We start from the raw sequence: 26,625 nt of genomic DNA, 5'->3' as shown, positions 1-26,625 counted from the left end.
GGAACACAATGGTTTCAATTTATTTCCCAGTTTACCAGATAAAGGTAGAGTACCAGCTGGAACGATTTATGCTGTCAATGGTGAGTCAAAAAAGGTACCTGGGTACAGACCAGATGTCATTCCAAGTTATTTTTATAATCCATGAATTGTGTTTTGTTTATATGCCTACTGTTCTTTTATAGCAGCAATGAAAGAAACAGCAAAAGTGCAGCAAGTCAGGACACAAGCATAGTTTTTAATTTAAAAAAAATTAAATTACAGTTGACATTTGATTAGGATGTTTTGATATTCTAAATGTGTGAAACGCCTTCATTAATCGTTTCTTCGTGGTTTATGAGGCGTAAGACTTAAGTGGTAAATTATCTCCCAAAATCATCTAACAGTACATCTCTTATTTAATACAAAGCTGGAGTGTTTTGAGAATCAATATGTGCATCTCTAATGTATTTCTTATACATATCAAGTACACAGAGCGGTATCTCTAGAGCTCCTAGCAGGGCGTTGCTCTTGAGGACTTAACTTTCCTAAGGAGTCTGATACTAAAATTGTTACATGAGGGAAATTATTCGGAGGTCAATAAAGTAGCCACATAATATTTTTAAGACATTTTGGAAAAAGCATTGCCACAATAAATGCCTGCTTGAGGAAGGTGAGGACTGAATTTTATTTGTGCCCATTATCTGGGATTCTGGATTCAGTGGCATTTATTCTCCAAGAAGCAACATTTGCATTCAATAAAAAATTCACTCCTTACATTTAATTTGTGACATAAGTTAGCCTTGGCGAGAAATAAAAGGTATGTTGGTTAATGCAGTCTTTTCTCAAGAATATTTAATCATATAAAAAGTCCACTAGACCTTGCAGTTATGTACCCAGAAGCAGATTTTAAAAATGTAGTTCTGCAAATAAGTCAGGCATACTCCAAACCCACTATTTTCCCCTTTTAAAAAACTCTGGTTGACACCAATTCAGTCTCCTCTCCCCTGTCCCTCCCCCACATAAAACAAAGCTTTCAAAAACAGTTCCAGTAAACCAGGACCAGAAGCAGTCTTATCTGTGAAATTTGTGATTGCAGATCTAGATATATCACATTCATAAAAATGTCACATTGCCACTGCATGATGCTGTAAAATCAAAATGTAGGTATTTGATAGAGAATATCAGATGGAGGCAACAGCATCTCTAAGTACTACGGTGATGTTTGTTTGGCAAGAACAGCATCTTGTAGCTCCAAATTTTCTTCTTAAATCAGTCTATTCCAGGAGATCCTGTAAAAAAAAGTTCTGGGTTTCAATGCAAAATGTTGATTTGAAGGGGTTGAATTTCACTGTGCACTGAAATAATAGGTCACATCAATGAAAAATTATAATATTTGTGAATACTTTCAAAGCACAATCTAAAAGCCCTGAGTTCAGGGAACAAAACCCAGGCAGAATGCATTATTCTGATTTCATATGTATAAGAAATCATCCTTACAAAAGTTGATAAAATCCACATTTCACATTTATTCTACATTATACTGTACCAGTAAATAAACTGGATTCTTAGGAAAAAAAAGAAATTATTTGGGAAGTGAAGAAATTATTTTGTATATAGACAGATGTCAAGTATCTATAAGTTGCATACTACTACAGATGCACCAGTAATTCATATCATGGTATACAAAACAAGAAATTAAAAAGTATCTCAGACACCAACTATACAAATCTACTTATATGAATAAAGCTACCTTCGTGCAAATGTGTGAAAGTTTGTTTTCCCCCACTCCTATTTTTGGAGGCAAGACAAAATAATTTGCATTTCTGGATCCATTATAAATTTGATTTCTCAAGAAGCAATTTCTTTATCTCTGTGATGCATTACCTCCAACCTTCAAATTAAAAACTTAAAAGCATGGCTTGTTTACACAAATCAAAACATATTCCTGTCTATGGGAGATGGCTTGTTTGTCCCCAGGACTAGATATTTCTTTCGCATTCACAGAGATAAAGGCTAGGCTTAATTTTCAGTAATACTGCTGCGAGTTTTTTTTTATACTTTCACACATCATTAAACTATGATTGGTGTAAATTTTACAGGCACAGTCTGATATGAAGTGTTATTGTGCTGTATATGACAATCTCAAACTTCAAATACATAAGAAAAGCCAAAGCCAGTGAACAACTGTTCTGCAACCTTGCCTCAAGTCTGAGACCCACCCAAAAGGTAAGAGGGTTGTTTAAATGGTGTACATTGTCAAAGTATAACATTAGCAATGAGGGAAATCTAACATTATTGGATCTCTTATGGCATAAATATCAGGTTGCTAGCTCTCGCTGCTGCAGGTTCCACTCACCCATCACCCCTACACTTGCTGACCGAACATAGGCTACCAGTCCACCAATTTAAAATTCTCTTCCTTGTGTTTAAATTACTGCATGACCTCACTCCACCCCATCTCTAATCTTCTCTAGCCCTATAACCACCCCACCGAACTCCCCTCTCCTGACTGAGGCCTTTTGTACATCCCCATCCCTTTGCCCCACCATTGGTGATCATGCCTTCAGCCATCTAGGACCCACATCTCCTCCTTTAAAGTCCTCCTACAAACCCACCTCATTGACCAAGCTTTTAGTCATCCCTCCTGAAGTCTACTCCATGGCTCACCATCCGTTTTTGTCTGTTTACGCCTCGGGACATTTTTCTACGTTAAAGGTGTTGTATAAATGCAAGTTGTTGCTGTTGCAGTGGATAATACTAAACATGCCACAATCAAGGAGGGACATTTAGGCCAAGATGCTGGAATTGCTTTATTTACTTGCCAGTTACACACAGTGCATTAAACAGAGACCAAACAGTTGTGTTTCTCTCTCTTCGTGTTGTCTCCCATTCCTTAATTGTTGGTTTCTTTATCTTTATTTGCTTCGTCTTGTGTTCTTCCTCTTTCTTTTTATGGCTTTCTCAGCTTTTCTTCATTATTCTCTCTGCACTCTGCTAGACACTTCTTCACATGAATATGGATAAGTACTTGAAATGAAAAAAATGTGCAGGGCTACGGGGATAGGGCAGGGGAGTGGGACTAGCTGGATTTCTTGTGCATAGAGCTGGCGCAGACTCAATGGGTCGAATGGCCTCTTTCCCTGCTGTAACCTTTCTATGATTCTATGGTTTTTCTCTCTCATTGTACTCTCTCTCTTTCCTTCTCTTAGTCACCTATCTTCTACAGTAAAATCTCCCTCTCCAATCCACTCAACACCAACATCAACTTGCATTTATATAGTGCTTTCAATGCAGGAAAACATCCCAAGATGCTTCACACTAGCGTTATCAAACAAAATTTGACACCGAGCCACATTAGGAGATATTAGGACAGGTAAACAAAAACTTGGTCAGAGATAGGTTTTAAGGAGCATCTTAAAGGAGGAGAGATTTAAGGAGGGAATTTCAGAGCTTAGAGTCTCGGCAGTGGAAGGCACGGCCGCCAATGGTGGAGTAATGAAAATCGGAACAAGTTTTCACAGACAATAAGTCCCACACACAGTTCTAATCCATATACCACAACAGATAAAATCAAAGACAAATCCTGCCTATAAAATAAACATTCCCAAACTGACAGTGGAATTAAATAAAAGCATGCGTGGTCATCTTTTATTTCTCTATTCCTAGTTTGGATTGTTTCCAGTGATTTAGGGGGTCCAGAACAAGGGGACATAGACATAAGGTTAAATGTAAGAGATTTAGGACAAAGAAGAGAAACTTTTTTTTAAAAAACAGAAAATTAAGGATGCAGAATGCCCTACTGAAATTAGTGATTCAAGCAGAGACCGTGATAACATTCAAGAGTAGGTTAAATAAGTGGTTGAAAGGAAAGGGAACTAAGGGACATTGGGACAAGATACCTACTCATGGAGGAAAAATAGCAACACAGCTGGACCAAATGGCTGGTTTTAGTGTTGTAATTTCTATGTAATTCCTGTGTGTATAGTTGTTCTTCAGCACTGGTGTCAGGCAGTGACAAATAATTGAAGGTTGTCAGAGGTGAGAAATAATGGTGAAGTTTAGGGGCTTAGGCCAGAAGCAGTAGTAGGGAGTTGCAAGTGAAAGTGACTGGAATGCATTAGCGTTCAAGATGGAATACCAAGTGGCATTGAGAGCTTGGGAATGGGGAAACATTTTCGTGCTTGGGGTGAGAGGTGATGAATATTTGGAAGGTAGTTACGATAGTGGTTATAGGATGCGGTAACAGCGAGTAAGTTGAATGTTGGGGTGTTGACAAAAATGGAGTGTGTATAGGATCTTGAGTGGTTTAGGGATGTGGGAGTATTGGGGATGAAGTTGTGCAGTCTGTGAGTGTCTCAATCTCTTTCTCTGTGCCTGTGACCCGCTTCTGTCCCTGACCATTCTTTGTCTGTCTACCTGACCTCTCTCTTTTTCCCCTTCCCTCACTATCAGGGGTGGGTGTCGGTATGTGTCACCCTGTCTCTCTCTTCCTCTGTCACTGTGACGTCTGGCTATTCCCTTGGTCTAGCTCCTTTATGGTTTTTCTCTCCTCTCTATCTGTCTTTGTCCCTCACCCACCTCTCCCTGATCTCGCTTTGGTTCTCTCAAACCTCCCTCTCCCCCCAGATCAGTATTTCCTCCCTCAATCCCTCTATCCACTGATCTCTCCCTCCGATTATCTGCCTGCTCTCACTCCTATAACCTGTATGTTCCTTTGATTTGTGCCTCTATCACCGACACGAGTTTATCTCCCACACATATCTCGCTCTGCCCTGAAGTCTCTGTCCTTCAGTCCCTATCTCTTTCGTCTCGCTATTTTTCACTTTCTCTCTCCTTCTCCATCTGATTTTCGTTGGCAGTTTGGGTTTATAGAGTTATTACTATAGTCATTCAGGAAGCTGCCAGCTCACAAGCAGAGGCACAAGTCTGTGGGCCCAACAGCTGAAAGATGCTGATTTGATGACCGAGCGTACTCGAGAGGGGCCATTTTCATTAGTGGAAAGCGACAATCTTTTCAAGGGAAACAAGAAACATAACAGCTTGAACACCATATTTGTGAGGGGGGCTTTGAATTTAATGCCCGAGTCTATGGGGCATGAGAAGTTGCCAGGAGACAAGTTTTAAAATACAAAATTCAGAAATATTTTGAAAACATTTCTAAAAAGTAAACAAAAAATTACCTGGTTGAATAAGATGGTGGCAACTGAATACAGAGAAACAGTTCAGATTTGTTTCACAAAACCATCCAGTAGCCAGATTGTGCAATTACAAAAAGGGACTTTTGCCATTATAAATATGAATGGAATTTATAAAAGACAGAAACTGACAGAAAAGTGTGACAAAAGTGACAAAAGGAAGCAAGATTTTGTCGATAGGATGTGGATGTGAGATCTTTAATTAGATATATAGATAGAGATCAAAAAGAAATACATGCATTTATAAAGAAAGGACTAGAATTTATAAAGCAACTTTAATGTCCTCAGGATGTCCCAAAGCACTTTATAGTCAAGAATTACTTTTGAAGTGCAGTCGCTTTTTTAAAAAAAGGCAAACACACAGCAGCTAACTTGGACACAGCAAGATCCCACAAAGAGCAATGAGATGAATGACGAGTTCATCTGTTTTCAGTGGCACTAAGAGAGAAATGTTGGCCCAGACATTGGTAGAACTCCCTGCTTTTCTTCAAATAGTGCCACAAAATCTCTAGCATCCACCTGAATTCTGAAGGACAAAATTAGTCTCCACTTGGAGAAGCAAGGATTAATCAGGGATAGTCAACATGGCTTTGTCAAGGGAAGATCATGTCTGACTAATTTGATTGAATTTTTTGAGGGGGTGACTAGGCGTGTGGATGAGGGTAACGCAGTGGATGTGGTATACATGGATTTCAGTAAGGCCTTCAATAAAGTCCCGCACAGGAGACTGGTCAAGAAGGTACGAGCCCATGGAGTCCAGGGTGCCTTGGCACTTTGGATACAAAACTGGCTTAATGGCAGAAGGCAGAGGGTGATGGTCGAAGGTTGTTTTTGTGACTGGAAGCCTGTGGCCAGTGGGGTACCACAGGGATCTGTGCTGGGGCCCTTGCTGTTTGTGGTCTACATTAACGACTTGGATATGAATGTAAAAGGTATGATCAGTAAGTTCGCTGATGATACAAAAATTGGTAGGGTGGTAAATAGCGAGGAGGATAGCCTCAGTCTGCAGGACGATATAGATGGGTTGGTCAGATGGTCGGAACAGTGGCAAATGGAATTTAACCCGGAAAAGTGCGAGGTGATGCACTTTGGAGGGACTAACAAGGCAAGGGAATACACAATGAATGGGAAGACCCTAGGCAAGACAGAGGGTCAGAGGGATCTTGGTGTGCAAGTTCACAGATCCCTGAAGGCGGCGGAACAGGTAGATAAGGTGGTAAAGAAGGCATATGGGATACTTGCCTTTATTAGCCGAGGCATAGAATATAAGAGCAAGGAGGTTATGATGGAGCTGTATAAAACACTGGTTAGGCCACAGCTGGAGTACTGTGTGCAGTTCTGGTCGCCACACTACAGGAAGGATGTGATCGCTTTGGAGAGGGTGCAGAGGAGATTCACCAGGATGTTACCAGGGCTGGAGCGCTTCAGCTATGAAGAGAGACTGGGAAGATTGGGTTTGTTTTCCTTGGAGCAGAGGAGGCTGAGGGGGGACATGATTGAGGTGTACAAAATTATGAGGGGCATAGATAGGATGGATACTAAGGAGCTTTTTCCCTTCGTTGAGGGTTCTATAACAAGGGGGCATAGATTCAAGGTAAAAGGCGGGAGGTTTAGAGGGGATTTGAGAAAGAACTTTTTCACCCAGAGGGTGGTTGGAGTCTGGAACTCACTGCCTGAGAGGGTTGTGGAGGCAGGAACCCTCACAACATTCAAGAAGCATTTGGATGAGCACTTGAAATGCCATTGCATACAAGGCTACGGACCAAATGCTGGAATATGGGATTAGATTAGACAGGGCTTGATGGCTGGCATGGACACGATGGGCCGAAGGGCCTCTATCCGTGCTGTATAACTCTATGACTCTATGACACCTGAACAGGCAGGTGTGGCCTGAGTTTAACATCTCATCTGAAGGCACCCTGACAATGCTGCAATGTAATATCATAGATTATGTGCACACATTCTTGAGGGCTTGAACACTCAACCTTTGACCTAGAAACAAGAGTGGCACCAATTGAGTCAAGGAGAGGAGGAGGGGGAACAGCCAAATTCTGAATTTGCCCATGACATTTAAAAAGGAAAAACTGTGCTACACTTACCTCATCAGAGTCATCATGGTACTCTGGTTTATTAACAGCTACAGTAGTGCCCAGTTCATCTGCTGTAGTAGCTTCTGCATGCTGTTGTAGGACAGAGTACCGATGTACCAAGAATCTAAAAGATTGATTGAAAGCAATTTTAAGAGATTACAGTTGGCAATTCTTCATCTTGGTTATTTAAGTTTTATATACACACAAATCCTTCTATATGAACAATCTGGGAATTTAGGGTAGAAAAAAAAATAATTGGGTTTTCCAGCCATAAATCACAGTGAGGGATTAAGAGAATAAACTGCAAATGGTAAAAATCGGGGCTAAAAATCCTAAAATTTACACAGTATTTTAGTTAGCATTTGAATGAGAAAGACCCTTCAACCAGTTGGCGCTTTCAGTTATCTACTTGCATTTTCAGATTTTCTGTTCTTAATTCAGAATCGATTATTTGCATAGATGTTCTTTATATCAAAACTGAGGAATGTATCAAGAGTTGGCTTATCAGAGCCCACTGCAAATGGGCTTCTCACCGTCAATGGTTACGGCAGATTTTATTCAATATTTAGTAATTTTACTGAATTGGAAGAATGAGAAAAAAAGTCACTGTACTTAATGAAATGCTACACCATTCCATTAATGGCTTGCTCGTCGATTTAAATAGCTTTCATAAAATCATCAGTACCATGTGATCTCAAGAGCCATGCAGAGTTCTAGACTGAGATGCAACTCAATTAATTTATGCTTATATTTCTTATTTGCTGTTTTTTTCCTGAATTTTGGGGGCCTCCTGAGGTTTGAAAGGACTGTTTTTGTGCTGTTACCTCATTGGCAGATAAATGCTAAATTAGAACACTTAGGTAAGTTGGGATCTGCAGCTTGAGATACATGCAAATTAATGATAACTGTGTTAAATTTTGTAAGTAGCCTGCAAGGCTCCATAGTGTGCCCCTTGCCTCTAGTCAGGTGGACAGCCTACAGCAAAAATTAAAACTTCTCCCTTTGATCTTATAGGTATTATACTCCGAGTAATGACATTGTAGTGGCAGAAGAGAATTTTGCTGCCCAGGAAAGTACTCTTAAATTTTAAAATGTTTAGATAGTGCAGGGGTGAGGAGAGGGGGTGGGGAACATAGTATCTTCACTGTATAAACACTCAAATTAATTACAGGTAGATGTAAAAAGTACCCAGGAGGTCCAAGGGACCCTATGGAATTTTCTGCACCAAGTTTGCCACCATACCAGATTGGCACTCGATATAGCATCAAGAAAGGCAGAGAGACAACCTCCTCTACCGAGCCTTACTGCGCTTTGCTCCAGTCAGGTTAGGTCCCGACTCGAGATTTATACTACAACTTTAATGAAAACTGCTTTGTGCTAATGCTAAAGTTGTAGTGTAAATGTACCCTTAAAATGTTTATCTGTTGCACTGCTTTTAATAGAATGTATGCAAGATGAAATTAAACAGCCTCTGTCTATCCATTTTCCTTTGGTCAAGAGGAAAAGGCAACCAAGCTGGTCCCTAGTCTCTACAAATTGTTCAAGGTGACTCGCACATCAACTTCCTCAGAGATGTGGCTGCTTCTCTTGATTGCCTTGACTCAATCAAAAAAAACCACATTGCGATATCAAACACACAAACCCATAAAATACCACTCTGGGCGCAGGCTGTTGGTAGTTATTGGGATGTGTGCACCAATAGAAATCCCTTCATTCATTGCGATGATTTGTTATATAAAAAAAAAGCACAAAAGGGATCATTTTCTGGCTTTGCTGAAAACGGTTCACAGCGCATTTGCAATTTTCCTGTAAATGGTCTCGAGGGGCTCCCACTGGCAGCACAAATTGGGAAAGTTACACATGAAGATCGAATTGGATCTATACTGCCAGTTAAAAAAAAAACTCCTTGTATTCTCTCCTGTCCCTGTTCTATCAAAATCGGCTGTCAACGGGAACTTAAGGAGCTGAAAAACATTGGAAAATTAAACAGATTGCTATATTTAAACTAACCATAAAACCCTAAAAATCTAGTTTGCTCAGAATAAAATTAAATTGAATATACTTACCTTCCACCACACACATATTTCTTGATAAAAATCACTCCAAAGATTAACAGTATCAGTAATAATGCTATTACAGTGGCGATAATTGGCACAGAGCTGGTTCTGTGGGAATCAGACTGAAAAAGCAAAGGAAATGTTATTTTTTAATTCCAAATATTATTTGAACTGAATACATTCCAACAATAGGTACATTTAATATCAGAGCAAGGACAACTTGTTGGATCTCTCTCGAAGCTGTCTTAAAGATGCTCTCATCAAGGTGAGCAATGTCACAACCAGAGAAATACTACTGTTCTAAATTTGTACTATGTTAGTATTTCAGATCAAATGCAAGGTAAAACTTCTTCTAGCTGACTTGTAAACACACCTTTATCCCATTTCGGATGCATATCTCTGTGGGTTCCATGAATTTATCCAGTGACTAATGAGCTGGTTGATCTTGGTCAAGGAGACAGCAGAGGTACTATAACTGCCCTCAATACTTCTGGATTAAGGAGGGCAATATCAGCCAGGGTTTCCACTCAAGTCGTGTGTGGGCATTAGGTGAAGACTGGATCAGACTTAGCTGCCATGCTCCTCACCATTGACTAGCCTACTAATACTCATTGCCAAGACTCACATAAACAAGGGGTATCCAGCACACGTTAATGCGAGGGAAAAAAGCATAGAGATTTTTCCTTTTAATTCTATTACACCAACGTGATATTTTCATTTTAAAACCCTAATATTTATTTGATACAGCACAATTTCTGTCCCAAAAGTAGCTCGGAACTCACAACCAGGAGTACTGAGTTAAATTGCACAAATTAATTTTATTTAGAACCATTACGGCTGCAGGAGATAAGTCCATCATCCCATCATTTAACCCATAGGTAAAAGGACTCTGTTCTAACTCTTAACAAATTCTCCTTTACATTTTGACCAAATAGAAAATTAAAAGGTTTGGTGCATTATGCAAATTTATAAGCAACTTTTTTTTCTTCTGAACAGCAACATTTGAAAACTGAAAGCAGTCTTTCACCGATTTCATTAGATTGCTAACTTCCCCCGCCCCCCAAAGTGCAGTCTGATTAGAATTGGCTGTAATTTTCAAATTGAAAAAAGGCTGAATAATAAAAAGATTATTCTGGTTGTAGGCTACAGTCATAATTTACACCAAAATAAAATTTTCAGCTATGTTTTCAAAATGCACTTGCTGGGTGGGTTGGATTAAGAAAGAGTTGAAATGTTGCAACACTCAGCATACACTGCAGTAAGTTTCAACATGCACAAAGTCAGGAAGACAGGCTGCGTACGTGGGGCCAAACACATGAATTTCAGTTCAGAAGCATGCACTGAACAACTACAAATGTGGAATTAAAAGTAAAAAAATGTGACCAGTTTAAAAATGACATTTTATACCAAAGCAAATGTCTGTGCTTTCAGATTGATGTTTAATCCATTGTCCAGGAAAAAAAGTCCAAATTGAGATTTCTTTAACCAAGAACAGGTCTTTTAAATATTCAGATTTTCTTTTGATTTTGCAATGTATCAAATAATTTCACCACCTACAATATTTAATTATTGGATTTGAAACATTTTGAAAACGACCTACTGAAATCTATTGAATGATTTGCAGTTTCATGTTTTCAGGATTTTGAAACCAAAATAGCAACTGTAATATGGGGCAATTTATACTGCATTTTGCAGAATATGAATTTGACTTCTGCCACAACTTTGTAATTTCATGTGGTTTAGAAATCAGTATGTTTCTCTTGTTGTTAAATTCAGTACAATCAAATTGGACTTTGATTTACTTTGCCTCATCTCAGATTTCACTGCCCTTCCTTAACTTCACTCTCCATAAATAATCCCAACCACATCCACCCTCTTGACAATGTCATCGCACGAGGCTTCTCCATTTTAAAGGTCACGAATAAGGTCTCCTTGACCCTCTCTTTCCGAACCTGGAAAAAAAACGACTGCACCTCAACTGCCGTCACTAGTGCCTCTTCGACTCAAGTGCTTAAGACCTTATACTCTGACCCTTCATCCGCACCAACATTGGCATCTCTGTCAATTCACTCAGCAACTGCCTTATTTAGACTTTTAATGACTTCCCCATATCAAATTTTGGTTAATATCTAACCCCCAATAGCCACCTTGGTGGATTAGTCCATGAGCCTCAATCTACAGTGAACATAGTGTATGGCTGGCTTGTTGGCCCATCAGATCTCGCTTGACCAGTCTTGCCTCTCCATCTCAGTTGCTAAATCTTACAATCCAGAATCATCCTGGAAGACAAATACAACCCCGAACACGTTTTTAAAAAAAAATAATCCACTAAGCATCTCCTCAAGCTTTCTAAAGAAAGTAATTTCACACTGACTAGATCAGACCAGCAGCTCAGTTCTACACTTTTGGTGATGACAGCACCGGCACAGCAGTGCAATGGAGTAAATGTTCTTATGCAATCATTGACCAAGAACTCACTTTACACATGCTTCCTCATTTAACTTGTTACCCTGGAAAACTTCAGAAATTCTTCACTATATTTTTTTCCCTCTATGAAGCCAACAATTCCTCCACCTGCAGGAATGATTGCAGCTGCACTTACCAGTTCTTCAGGTGCCAACAAGTTACTGATACATTTTTTACTAATGTCTTTCACTGAGCGATCCACTTGTATCCCTCCGTAACACTTGTCTCCTGGAATTTTTCGGTATCTAAGAAATAAATTAGTCGATATATCAAATGTTAAAAATTAAAAAAGAAAGTTCACATTTAAAATGATCTAGGAAGAGTTTTTATTTTAAAATAATGTGAATGGAACACCAACACAACAACAAGTCTTCATTCCAGTCAAACTTCTTGGGTGTGAATGATTATTCTTTTTTGGTAAAATAGGAAGTAAATACCATTTTTGAAGTGTCATAAACCAGCGATCATAAGCAAGTTATTAAATCCCAGTCAAGTGGACTATTCCAAAAGAAGAAGTGATTGCATATTTTCTAGGAATTTACAAGTCAAACTGCTCAACAATGGGAGCTCATGGTTGGATTTGAAGCTCTGAAACAAAGGAGTAGCGCAAGCATTGTTCAGGTTGCCAGTTTTAAAAAAATGTTAACTATTGCTGTAAAATGCTTCCACTTTTTCAAAAATGGTCTTTGCATAAAATAAAAATGCAAAGACCATAAATAAATCTCCATTGAAATCATACATTCCCAAATCAGGAGAATACATTGCTGGTACAAATCAAGGGTAAGCTAGAAACCACAACCTTTGGGCTTGGGCTTTTTCGTAATATCTGCCATAAGTGCTCACATCGAAACCTATGCAGCAAGGCTAGGTTCTGTAGGAAGTGTTCAATTTGTAGGTAACCATATTGGTCATGTTTGGGGAAACTGGAATTTGTCTGCCACCTCGTGGGAGGGATAATCCGGTCCCTGCAATGAAGTTGGTGTAGCTTGATGATGTCTTTCTCACAGCATGTGGAGATGCCGGTGATGGACTGGGGTTGATTTCCAACAACGTTCACCTGAGGAAGGAGGAAGCCTCCAAAAGCTTGCGAATTTAAAATAAAATTGCTGGACTATAACTTGGTGTTGTAAAATTGTTTACAATTTCTCACAGCAGGTTCTGAACAACTTGCCCACATCTTTCCTGGGAGAGCAAGCACAATTAATGAACTCTCCACCTCCTCTATTTATTTCCGATGCTGCCAGTCAGGGCCACAGCCCAACAATTCCAAGTGTTCAACAAGCACTGATAATGATTTCTTTTGCCTGCCCTTAGAAACTAACAGGCCTCAAACATCCCCAGCTCTCCAAACTTGAAGGTGGGCTCAGTCTTCTCAATCTCATTTACTACTGCTTGATGACCCAACTCTGGGGAATTATGGCCTAGAATCTAGCTGGCAATACAACCCATAGTTAAGCATAGAGACCAGAGCCTCCAAAACAATCCCATACACATCATACTACATTAAAAAAATTGCCAGGGATGGCTGACTGAAGCCCATAAAACACCATGTAGCAGCAACAATGCCATCAGCCTAGAAAAAAACCTGTGCTAACCTGGAAAGAAGCCTGTGCCTCCTGCAGGTCCATCAGCATTCTCTCTAATCGACTCCCAAATCTTAATCCAATCATAATGTCCAACACTACCACAAGCAAATGGAGATGATTGCAACTGCTGTCTTAATTTGCTTTTACTCTTAAATCTGGAGATTTAGATTATACAATAGTGTACAGAATGTCAATTTATGTTGAGAGGTACTGACAGTCCAGAGGTAAAATTTCCTTCAAACAGTTTTAATTAAAACACATTCAATACCCATTTGTCTTCAATATTTCTTTTCTTCCTTGTAAGCAGAACTCCAAATCACGGCCCTGCAGATCAGCCTGTTCCAAACATTCTGAGCTATTTTCTTTTCGATAGTATCCAAAATCACTGGGGGGGGGGGGGGGGGAAAAAAAAAATGTATACACATTTTTAAAAGCAACACAGAAATTCCCAGCTAATTTAACAAATTAATAAAATGCAACTGTGAAAAGATCTAAAACTCAATTCGCACTTCCAAAAAGAAAATAAGTTATCTTTCCTTCCAAAATTTACATGCAATTAACACAAACAATTCAGTAATGCACATTATTTTATCACCAAAAACAAGTTCCATGTAAACCAATTTAAACTTTCAAATAGAAGCAGTACATCCTTATAGCACTACTTTTTTTTGTCATTGTATTAGAAACTGTTAATATTTATCAATTTCCATAATTAAATTAATTTGAATTGTCAAAACAATTACAGATTAGGAATTCTGAAAGACAGAAGAGCCAGAGGTGTGTGGTCACATGTAGTGAAACTATATTTTTTTTTAAAAGGACCTGCCAGATGGACTTTTCCTGTTCTGTATTTTCCCATGTACCTAAACCTAAGTCTTGCATGCTTCCAGCATTCAGTAAATAAAACAGATCCTGACAAAGAGTTTGGCAAGCCTACATATTTCAAAAGATAAGTAGGTTGGATTAACATATTTTGATCATGAACCATTGGATAAATAGCAATAGTTTACCACAAATAATCATCCAGAGTACACAGACAGACATTGGGCTGTTTATTCACGATGTAGGCATGCCCATTTCGACAGAGGGAAGATTTTCTTAAACGCCGGAATTTTTCTTTGTAACCCAATATACAGCCATCATTAGGATCATTAACATCATTTGAATGTGCAAGCCATTGGATATAATCATCATCACCACCTAGGGAAATCAGGATTAAACTTTTTTAGTGCACAGTGCATTGATGTATTTACATGAATCCTAAAACACCAGCTATATTTCTAAAAACAATACATCCAAAGAGTCTTTAGGCCTTGGACATCCTATAACATGTTTCCAATTTCTTTCCCATGTGTGAATGCAGAATGGAAGCTCCACAATTAAAAGCTCATACAACCCCTAAGTGTCAGCACTCTCACCCAAGTCAGAAGGTCATGAGTTCAAGTCCCACCGTAGGATTCAAGCACAATCCAGGCTGGCATTTCAGTGCTGCACTGGTGGAGTGCTGCATTGTCTGAAGTGCCATTCCTCAATGCCCCATCTGCCTGTTCAGGTGGACATAAAAGATTCCATGGCGCTATTGAAGAGCAAGGGAGTTCTTCCATTATCCTGGCTAGCATTTATCCCTCAACCAACACCACCATAACAGATTAACTAATCATTTATCTTATTGTACAATGTCACTGTGCAAATTGACAGCTGCATTTGCCTTCAAAACGCAACCCATTGGATGTGAAGTGTTTTGGGGAACTCATGAGGATGAGCTATACAAATGCAAGTTTGTTCTTTCTTTCAATTCAAAATAAACTTCTGCTTGGGCTCTTTTGTAACCACTTGCCATAAGGACTATCATTCACACACATGCTCCCATAGTTCTATTTATGTTGCATTAAAAACATATTAATAGGTTGGGATATTGTAACAGGAAACAATTCAATTTAAGAAAAACTCATCTCAAAAGTACTTAAGTGTACACTTACGCAGTAAATGCACATATTCCAATTATTGGGGTCTGAGTTATAACAACTTGCAATTATATAGTTTTAAACATTAAAACATCACAAGGCACTTCACAAACAAAGTAGGGGAAACAAATGCCAAGCTAGGGATAGAGACATTAAGAGTGTTGACAAATGACTTGATTCAAGAGGTGGGTTTCAACAATGTTTTTAAAAAGGGTGGAAATGTAGGAGAATTATCCTGGTGTAGCATGTGCTTTTGGCTGAGGAAAACAAGAAACAGTACTGCATGACATGGTCGATCCAGTTTGGCAATTGGTGACTAGGCCAGTTGTACGCCAGGTATGCTTGGGTTTGCAGTATTCTGACTTAGGGAGCAAAGATAGAGGCTGTACCGGAGGATGACAGTAAGGAGTGACGGTGATTGATTTGCTTGGGACAAGACAAGGGAGCAATTTGGCAGGTGGACAGCTGCAGAGGGCCAGAGGAAAGAGAGTAGAGAGCTGGAGAGTGAGTTTGTGAAGGTGTTAGGTAAAAATGGTGGAAGTAAAAGGGGGGTTGGGGATGTAGGTGGTAAGGGAAGTAGGAAAGTGGTCATAAATAGCCTTGTTGGTGATCAAGACCTTGGGTGTGAAGGGACTTAAGAAATGGTGAGTTTGAGGGGTGGCCAAGGATGAGTGCAGGAAGTTTATATGAAGGCAGAGATTGAGAGAGGACAGGAATGCTGTGAAATCAGAAAGGGGACTAAGAGTTGAGGTGTAGGCTGAAAAATCACTCGGCACAAATGCTGATTGAAAAAAAAGGGAGGTTGGGTGGGTATCCGGCTGATTGCTGACATTCTATAACTTTTACAGGCTACATTTTAGGTTCTAAGATTCACATTAGAACATTCTTTTTGTAACAAAATTGCTTGCTTCCCAAAGCCAGTATCAAAATGGGTTGAGTGTTCAGTATCCACATTTGACAGTGGTTCAAGTAACCTTTCTCTCCAGTGAAATGTATTCATCATTAGAGGGCACCAAACACCATAACCAGAAATGTATTACAATCAAATCTATTGTAAGGAGTCTTACAACACCAGGTTATAGTCCAACAGCTTTATTTGAAATCACAAGCTTTCGGAGGCTTCCTCCTTCGTCAGGTGATCAAATCTATCACAGCAAGGAATCACCAAAAATAGGACTTGGCCGACACAACTGCAACCACAAGCTCCAAATTAATAGAAAATATAAAAAATTGAAAAATACATATCAGTCTATGCAGCAATACTGAGCAAACTTGAAAGTAGTTAGGGCACAAAGTTAATCAACTTTTGGTGAAACCAATAACATTAAATCAAATTCAACAAAAACGATCAAGATGGTTTAATTAATCTGTATCTACTGATTTTCAACCTCATTGAATCTGAACTCACAATCTCTTGTAAGGAGTTCCTCAAAGTCGATGGTGACGGATACCCAGTGTTGCGTAATTATGAGGTCCACATATCCCCAGATACTGACATTCATCGATTTAGCACCTGGTTCCGATGCAAGGCCAGTAAATACAATGGGCTTGTCTGTGAATTGATACGAATACCAGCACTGGCCTTCATCAATAGAAAACCTAGGAATCAAAGCAACTTACTGAAACAGGCACAAACTTCAAAAGATTGTTTTCTACATTTTATCAAAAATGAATTAGAGTATCACAACCAATTCCTTCCCTTTATTTAGGGCAAAGCAAATTCCCACCCTATTCTCCTAATATCTGCACAACTTAGTCAATAATACACAAATACTCAATGTGAACCAGAATCAAATAATATCAATTTGAAATTTTCAAAATTACAAGGGGGCTTGACAAAAGTTGATTTAGGCAAATTGTTCACTATGGCATGAAGTTCAAATACCACAGGAGATTTTAAAAAATGGAAGTTAGCACTATGAAAAGTCAGGCAGAAACTTTTTCATCCAAAAGTTTAATAAGTTGCAGAATAAATCTAGAAAAAAAAGGGATATGCTGAGAAGGCAGGTAGCTGGGGTTAATCTGCATGAGTTTGCAAGAACAAAAGCATTGTTTCATTGGTTTAATATAAACTATTGTTATATAACGTGATTATATTCACAAGTAAAAAAATACTCAACCTCATACCACAATAAAATAAGTTATACATGCAGATTCCAATATGTATGATTAGAGGTAAAAGGCAGGATTTTCCTTTTGTTATTGGCCAATTTTTGGATGTCCAGATGCTGGAAATCGGGCAAGTGCTGCCGGACTAGATTTGTGTCCCAACTCATTTTGAGTGTGGGATCAGCAGCTTCAGAAGTGCCAACTCAAATTTAGTGTGTGTGGGTGGTGGTGGGGGGGGGTGAAGTGGAAGGGAGTGGGAGATCTTCATTTTAATATTGATTTTAGGTGCGTCAGACCTACACACCAGTTTCTGCAGTTCTAGCATGCATGACACCCTGCATTAAGACCGTCAATTATAAAACAGCTTTCCAGAGTTGCTAAGCAGAGGTAAACAATCAGGAGGTCATAGAAAGAATACATGAATATATAGGTAAGTGTATTTCCAACACCAACTACTGGCACCAATGGTTTTCTCAAAGGAAATCCCCCCTATCTGACATGTGTGGAAGAGCAGGAACTACAAAGGGGTGGCAGACAAGTCAGGCTAGAGATGCTTTGTGCCCACCTGCCAGTACCCACATCAATAGACAGAGTGACATGATATTGCTTTGTCACAAATAGTGCTGGTGGAGTTTTTTGTTCCCAAAAGAAACGTGCCAGCAAATCTCCAATAGCAACCCCAAAATATGTGAATGCGTGACTAACTTCAATGTTGGAGACTTCCCCAGAAGCACCCCGATCACAACAGGTCATGCTTTCAGAAGCAATGCATGAAAGAAGGAATGCCAGCATGGTCAACAGCCAGCACTGCCTGATTGATCACCACCGGCCAAGATGCCAGCCATTTCTGTAGGCCCCGGCACACTTATTTTACAATGATTCTGGGGAACTCAGGGTCTGGGTCAGCAGAAAGGCAGATGCACAATTGTGCTACGTGCTGCAAGGACATCTGTGGCTACTAAGTAGCATAGGGTTGGCTCATGCAGAGACAATAATTGGCAGCTGTGGCCTGAAATTTCGCTGCACTACATTTCAGGCACACTGCAATGCTGGGCTACAGGGATGGTTCTGTGGAGGGGCACGGAGAACTATCCTCTCAATCACCTCATACAGCACCACCCTGACTTCAGTAGTCAAGCTGGTTGCCAAGCTGCTCCATCACTTTTCTGCAGACATGCCCACATCTAGTTGAATTGTTTCCCTTAAGTTTGGCCCATCTCTTCTAAGTCCCCCAACCCCTTCAGCCTTTGCAAATGTTGCTGTGTTCAAATTACTTCTGAGGTTCTCCAAAAGCTTTCTGAACTTCCGTCTCCCTATTGTGACATCCACTTTTAATTGTCCCAATCCTTTTAAATTGGAATTCTATGAAATCTTCCTCTTCCATCAATCTGCTCTTTAGATCTGTTCTAACTAACACCTCAAGTTATGCTAATAACCTGACAGAGAAAAACTAAGTGTGAACAGTGCATTTCCATTTCAATCAGTCTAAAACCAGTCAATAGCCATTCTGGCAGTAATTATGCCAAGAGGAAAATCCGGCCTAAAATGTACGAAACAAATTTGGAATGTTTACCAAAAGTCTTCAGGCTACTACTGAGATCTAGTAGAATTATGGAAGTGCAGATACAACAGGGTAGTTTTAAAAGTTTCCTTTTTTCTTCACAGCCACTAGCACTAGCCATCCCCTCTCCAAGGGATTGACAATTAAATGTACGTTTTCACAACAATGTTGGAAGTGTTATTGATCGGTCAATTATAACTGCAAAGCAGTGCAGGTCTTGGTTACGAAGCAAGAATACTTACTTTATCATTTTGACACTGTTATATTCATTGTGCTCCACCGCAACGATCAAGCCTCCAGAGTCCAGAATGGTATAGTAATGCGGTCCCTTTAGAGCTTTAAACCAGGAATATCCACCATCATCAGACACATACACATCAGGTATCATTACAGAAATTGCATCCCCAACACTGCCTAGAAGTGATAAAAGACAGTACTAGGTAACAAGTGCAGGGTGACTTTAAAAACTGAACAAAACAAAATCTCAAAATAGTTGGGATAATTGAGTATTTCAACACTCTGCTGCAACACTAAATTTGAACAAGATTGTAACAGTAGTCTGTAGAGGTTTAAACTTAATGTAAGATATTAAATTGAATATTTTTATTCTCATTTATTCCTCAACTTCCCTTCCTTTTCAGCAATGTCTGAAATAGCTAGCAAATTCCCATTACATAATGGGGGACATTCCTAAAATTATAACAGCAATGGGGTTAAAGACTGAATTAGGTAAATATTCTGACAAAGTCTCAACTCTAAATGTTAGCCTATCTTTTTCTCCTCAGATGTTAATAGAGCAGCGTTTTCAGTTAATTAATTAATTTCGAACATTGGCAGATTTTTTGAAACTCCAATTAATGTTACATTGCTATCTAAGAAAGTCTGTTTTATTTCACATTCTGGTCACATTAACAAAACGACTCAATTGACCCAAAATAAATAGATGTTAGCATGAGCCCATATTTTCTGCAATAATGTTTTGGTTAAGTTTTCCTCAATTTATCCACACCATTAATATTCTTTGTGCCCAGCACCAGCAGCTGCAAAAAGTAACTACACAATCAAATACAGCATGCTGTTATAAAAGTGTATCCTGCAAATAAAATTTCTGAACAATCCCATACAAATGGATCCTGCTCTATTAAGACATCAAGCAGAAAGTAGCCAGGGCTATTCTTGTGCAGATCCTGCCAGTTATACAGCAGCACTGGAAGTGATGCTTGCCATGGGAAGACCTGAAAAGGAGTTGGACTTGGGGGAGGAGAGAGAAAGCTTTAAAAAAAAAACAATTTATCAAATGAACTACAGGCATGCTCTAAGCAGTAAATTTCAGCATCGTTAAGAAGTCAGAAAATAAAATCGAGAAATGCATTCTTCAGTGAAACTGCAATGTAAGTGTCTAAGAATACGTAAATATATAAAATAATTAACAGAACAAAAAGTCAAATAGCTTAATACCATGTGCTATGATCAGACCAACTGCATTTGGCTCAGACAGCGGCGGCATTGGTACATTCAGTTTCTGGGAAATGCTGTAGGATGCATGGATATGCAGACTACACTGTGGAGATTCAAAGACAAAAATTAGAACTACTCAACAAAAAATCAAGTTGTCAGACTTGGGCTAACTATAATCAAAAAGACATTTAAAAAACATTTAGGGAAGAGCAAAATTTAATACATCAGTTCAACAAAAAATACTCCAGGATAACTTCATACAGCGTTTTATTAAATCCACTCGGCACTGAAAAAATTTGAACGTTCAACACGCTGCACAGAAATATTTGAATTGTTTTATATACCGTGAATCTCATTACAAAGCAGGATTATTTCTGGTAGCGCACTAAAAAAGACTTGCATTTACATAGCATTTTTCACAACCTTGGGACGTCCCAAAGCGCTTTACAGCAAAAGTAGCACTTCTGAATTGTAGTCACTGTTGTAATGTTGGAAACGTGGCACCATCATCCCTATTGTCATTTAATCACTCCTGCCCTCCATCCTATCAGAGACCATCCCTTTCGTTCTTTCCACCCCTCCCCTTCCTTCCCCCCCACCCCTTTCCGTGGCTCTGCACTTGCTTGAAAACTGTTTAATCTTCAACTACTTCCAGTTCTGATGAAGGGTCATCAACCTGAAACGTTAACTCCTTCTTTCTCCACAGATGCTGCCTGACTTGCTGAGTATTTCCAGCATTTTCTGTTTTTATTCAAATCTGGGGGTAAGGTCAAATATGAAAGAAGTTGTGTTCTACTTGGAGCATTGATACTAAGAAATCTGTACAATGTGAGCAAGTTTCTATGCTGCTAGAAAGTAGATCAATATTCCCAGATATTTGCACAGCATGTCATTTTCTCAGAATTTGTTGAAAGTGTTACTTTTAAGTATGAAGATGAGGCTTTATATTTTAAAGCACAAATGAGCTAAATGGTCATGTTGCCAAACTAATGTCCTATTATACTGAATTGTTAGTGCTGCACTCCCACCTCTCTAATGGCAAATGTGGCATAAAGTATCAAATGTGAGACTCCTGCCACACTTAATCTTGAACTGTGCAACAGGGTTGGAGAACTACCCAAAGTGTTGACCTCAGTGGATTTATGCTGGTGCCTACAGTGCACTCAGCCAACGCAATGCCCAGAAACTATTGATATGTTTCACTGCCATAATTTATGCTCTCCTACAGGATGAGCTAGACGCCGTGGATCAACAGTGTTCTGTTATGTCGAATATGTAAGCCAGGTTAAACAGGCGCCTCCAGTTTATAGCAAGTGTGCAGGCACATATTTAATGCATAACCTAGGCAGGGTGCAGCAGAAAGTTCTTTAGGAGCTACTTCACTGGCTCACTGCTTGTCCCCACCACTTTCCTGATGGAAGTAATTGAACTGTAGGTGGTTTCTAAATAGTAAACTTCAGTATTGTTAAAAATGGACAGAAAATAAAATCAAGAAATATGTTCCTTCAGTGAAACTGCAATCTAAAGTGCCCAAAATGTATAAAGATTGCAAAAATTAACAGAAGGTCAAGGTAGAATGTTGGTGTCCAAATAGAAGCAGAAATAGTTAAGCACTGCAAAAGGATAGAAGTATGTCATACAATGCTAGATGCCTGTTCATCTCTGATGCCCAGTGTTGCTATGGGCTGTGGAGGGTCCTTTTAAAATGTTAACGGCCACAAAGTGATTGCTTAGCTATTTGTAAAAATATGCAAATATTTTTTCTTCAACCCATAGCACTGAGGCCAGGGTCCACACCATGCTATGGTAGGCCTCAAGAGGCGCACTGCAACCATTCTCTGGCCACTCCCTGCCATAATTAAATGATCCTCACGCCAGTGAGAAAAAGGAACAGCCAGGGCCAAGATGCATCTTTGTAATGGGCAGAAGTCCTACCCCGCAGCATTTCCACTGATGTTACAGCCGAGCGAAAGAACTAGGCTAGTGTGTATGTGGCCTGTGCATGTGTAGCAGTGCTCTGAGTTTGGAAGAAAACCAGAATGTCCAGCGTAACCTGACCAGCACAAATGAACGTGCATCCCACAAGTATAGGGACCTAAGCCGCAAGGAAAATAAAAAGCATACACATATAAAGGAAATGCTAAGATCTATAGCTATGACTCCTTAGGTAGTCAGGTTATACAGAAGATAGCAGCCTTATTAGCAAAGTTTACTGCAACAAATGATTACAAAATGTTTTCACTGTCATTACTTAGAATACTTAATTTCATGGTGAGGATTCTTCTAAAGCAAAATACAGGAGACTCAAAAACTGCACCAACCTGTTTGACATTCAAAACATTGAAATTACTGACCCACTTTTCAAAAATAGGTCTTCCTGAAAATGTTCTATGTAGTTCAGTTATTTTTCATGTCAAATATTTGAGTATTGTGCACAATTCTAGTCTCCATATTATAAAAAGGAGATAGAGGCACTGGAGAATGTGCAAAAAAGATTTATTAGGTATAGCCTCTCTGTTCTGCTATTATCCTATCAGGAAATATTGAATAGTCTGGGTCTCTTTTCTCTAGAAAAGAGAAGGCAGAGGGTGATCTGATAAGAGATCTTTAAGATTATGAAAGGGTTTAACAGGGTAGATGTAGAGGTGATGTTTTCACTCGTGGGGGAGACCAAAACTAGGGGCCATAAATATAAGATAGTCACTAATAAATCCAATAGGGAATTCAGCAGAAACTTCTTTACCCAGAGAGTGGTTAGAATGTGGAACTCACTACCACAAGTAGTTGAGGTGAACAGCATAGATGCATTTAAGGGAAAGCTAGATAAACACGAGGGAGAAAGGAATAGAAGGTTATGCTGATAAGATTAGATAGGGGTGAGAGGAGGTTCGTGTGGAGCATAAACACCGGCATGGACCAGCTGGGCCGAATGGCCTGTTTCTATGTAATTCTATGTAAAAATGAACCACAGCTATATCAGACCAGGCTACTGCTTTACTACCACTTTCACACTGATATAAAATGGTTCTAGGTGTGCATCAATGCAAAAGTGGCAGTGTGAGGAAAGGGTTAATCAGACCATCCTGAAGTCTGCTAATGTTATACTTCGATTGATTTCTCTTTATATTGTAGTACTATCAACCTTCAGCCTTTGTCTGTTAAATGAGGACGTACAAGTCAATTTAGATGCAGTGACCACTGAACTGTTGAATCAAGACTGACCTTAAAGCAATGATAAGTACAGACACTTCAGTAAACCTAATTAAAAGACATCCCAGTGCATACTGATGCATATATTTCAGAGAACTTTAAATCAGATAAGTTCTGCAAAGGGACACATCGGCGTATACATCGTCCTTTTTAGAAGCAGCAGATGGGTATGGAATGGTACTGAATCAAAGACAGACTTATTAATTAGAAGTTTCACTTGGTGGAATAGCCATTAAATGTAACAACAGTGATACTGTTGACAAGATAACAAAGTAGGGTAGTTGTACTGGTCCACAGAAAAAACTCGTTAAAACATCCTGGGAGTCAACACTGACCAGAAACTTAACTGGAGCAGCCACATAAATACTGTGGCTACAAGAGCAGGTCAGAGGCTGGTATTGTGCAGCGAGTGACTCACTTCCTGACTCCCCAAAGCTTTTCCACCATCTACAAGGCACAAGTCAGGAGTGTGGTGGAATACACTCCACTTGCCTGGATGAATGCAGCTCCAACAAAACTCAAGAAGCTCGACACCATCCAGGACAAAGCAGCCCGCTTGATTGGCACCCCATCCACCACCCTAAATATTCACTCCCTTCACCATTGGCACACCGGGGCTGCAGTATGTACTATCTACAGGATACACTGCAGCAACTCGCCAAGGCTTCTTCGACAGCACCTCCCAAGCCCGTGACCTCTACCACCTAGAAGGACAAGGGCAGCAGGCACATGGGACCACCACCACCACTTGGACATTTCCATCCAAGTCACACACCATCCTGACTTGGAAATATATATCGCCGTTCCTTCATAGTCGCTGGGTCAAAATCCTGGAACTCCGTACCTAACAGCACTGTGGAAGAACCTTCACCACACGGACTGCAGTGGTTCAAGGCGGCGGCTGACCACCACCTTCTCAAGGGCAATTAGGGATGGGCAATAAATGCTGGCCTTGCCAGTGATGCCCACATCCCATGAACAAGTAAAAAAAACATTCCCGTTTAGCAGTATAATAGCATTTTTAAAACCATTTTGCACTGTTATCTGTAGATCACACTCACTAGAAGTCAGTCAGAAAGTATGTTCTATTTTAAACATTTCAAAAAGTGGCAGCTTTGAATTGTATAAAAAAAAGCTTAAAATGCTGCACAATGAAGACTTCAGCAGAACATATATAACATATCCAGATAAGAGGTCTGAGAGCTATACCAATACCCATATTTATATCACATACTCACCTCATCTTTATTTTTGGCAGTCGAATCACAATCACTATTCTCTGGTTTTCTTAAGGGCGTCCACTCTCCTCCTCTATCAAATGTAATGACAGACTGAACAGAACCATCTAAAAGAAAATTAAAACATGCTATTTAATACAGTTTAGATAAAACCAGTTTTCCCTGGATTTTCTGGGAACTAAATGATGCTAGTGGTGAGTTCCAGCAGTGACAATGAATTCTAAACTGAGTTGCAACCTTTGACTGACAGACATTCTCACTTACTGTATAATCCCCAAATGTTGTGACTCATTGGTTAATCACAAAGGAATACAAAGCAGCTCAGGCCATCTCACCCTTCCATATGAAGCAGGGTAGTTGGAGGGTGAAACAATTCCCATTAAGCAAGCACCCATGAGACTTTACTGGTTCCCAAATAATCGTGATATGTCCTGTAAGCATCCAAATTAAGTTCTCAATGCATCTAATAAATTTAAAACTGGTCCACTAAGCAGCAGCTGTCCACTGCATGGGAGAACCCAAAACAACATGTAGACATCACTACCAAAAATTAATCCCATCAGAGAACACTAATTACCTGACACAGAAAATGCTTTTATTTAAAGTGCCTTTTGCTTATTTACAGTCACTAAACAAATTTCTTGGGCTATAACACATGTTCTTTTTAAGATGTGACATGTTTCAGCACAACAATGGAACATAAAAAATATGAAGTTTATAAGACTGAAGAAATATAATTTAATTTTCAATTTTACAAATTATAAGAAAGTATGCATGTTTATAGTTCTAAATCAGGACAAATTTGTTCTTTTAGAAATGCAAGTATATTTTACTTACCGTCAGCAAGTACACTACTAATGTATACTCCACGCAATGAGGTAACATTTGTGAAATCTGTCTCGCCTCCTGTCGTTGTGTACAAATGTCTCTCAAGAGATTTAGAATACACTATTCCGCGATCATCTGAAACATAAATTGTGCCAAAGCCCGTATCTGAATGGGGGGAGGGGAGGGGAAAAGAAAAACTTTCCATTTAATGCAAAAAGAAGTTACAGGTGCACAAACAAACATCTATGATTTTTATTAAAAGAAGGAGACTGGGTGGATAATGTGTTTGAATACAGCTCCCTCACTCCTGGGATCAGAGTTTGAATCAGCGCAGACTAACAAGATAAAATTAAACTTGATTGGTATAAGGGCCCTAAATTAATTTGAACAGCCTCATTCCAGTTCCAAGCCCTCAGCAAAAAATAAAACACAAACTGTTTGTCGCATGGAGATCTGGAGATAGAAAATTCATATCATGACAACATTCATCTGTGGTCAAGTATAAATTTTGGGAGGAAAAACAAACAGGTCAAGCTTAAACCTGCCCTAACTCACTCTATACCTGCCCGCATCAAGCACTCCCAGGTCCATGAGTGCCAAAAGTACAATAGTATTTCTATTCCCTATAGGTATCCTTCACTTTGACGAGCACAGAACGATTTACTAAAATTTAAAAAGCTGCAATTTCTTTCCGACACAGTCCTATTGTAAATACGTAATAGTTTTTTCAGAACTTATAGCTTTGGACTAAAATTTAGATGTCTAAGTGGAGCCATGATATGCCATAATCAACAACTTGAATTTATATAGCACCTTTAACGTAGTAAAACATCCCAAGGCACTTCACAGGAGCGTTATCAAACAAAATTTGACACAGTCACATA

At 39.4% G+C, this 26,625-nt stretch overlaps 1 protein-coding gene across 1 annotated transcript in view; it reads right to left on the bottom strand.

The window, feature by feature from the left end:
• Positions 1-215: 215 nt before the first annotated feature.
• Positions 216-26,625, bottom strand: part of sort1a (sortilin 1a) — a 70,003-nt gene continuing 43,593 nt past the window's right edge. The window contains exons 10-20 of the mRNA XM_068007541.1: positions 25,751-25,906; positions 24,914-25,020; positions 20,466-20,568; positions 19,250-19,421; positions 16,746-16,936; positions 14,384-14,573; positions 13,642-13,758; positions 11,924-12,032; positions 9,331-9,443; positions 7,274-7,388; positions 216-1,268 (exon numbers count right to left, since the gene is read on the bottom strand). Of these exons, the coding sequence (XP_067863642.1) occupies positions 1,254-1,268; positions 7,274-7,388; positions 9,331-9,443; positions 11,924-12,032; positions 13,642-13,758; positions 14,384-14,573; positions 16,746-16,936; positions 19,250-19,421; positions 20,466-20,568; positions 24,914-25,020; positions 25,751-25,906 (1,388 nt within the window). The 3' untranslated portion in view covers positions 216-1,253. The remainder of the gene's footprint in view (positions 1,269-7,273; positions 7,389-9,330; positions 9,444-11,923; positions 12,033-13,641; positions 13,759-14,383; positions 14,574-16,745; positions 16,937-19,249; positions 19,422-20,465; positions 20,569-24,913; positions 25,021-25,750; positions 25,907-26,625) is intronic.

Source organism: Heptranchias perlo, chromosome 27 (assembly GCF_035084215.1).
Source record: "Heptranchias perlo isolate sHepPer1 chromosome 27, sHepPer1.hap1, whole genome shotgun sequence".
NCBI lineage: Eukaryota > Metazoa > Chordata > Chondrichthyes > Hexanchiformes > Hexanchidae > Heptranchias > Heptranchias perlo.
This window is presented reverse-complemented; position numbering and strand designations above follow the sequence as displayed.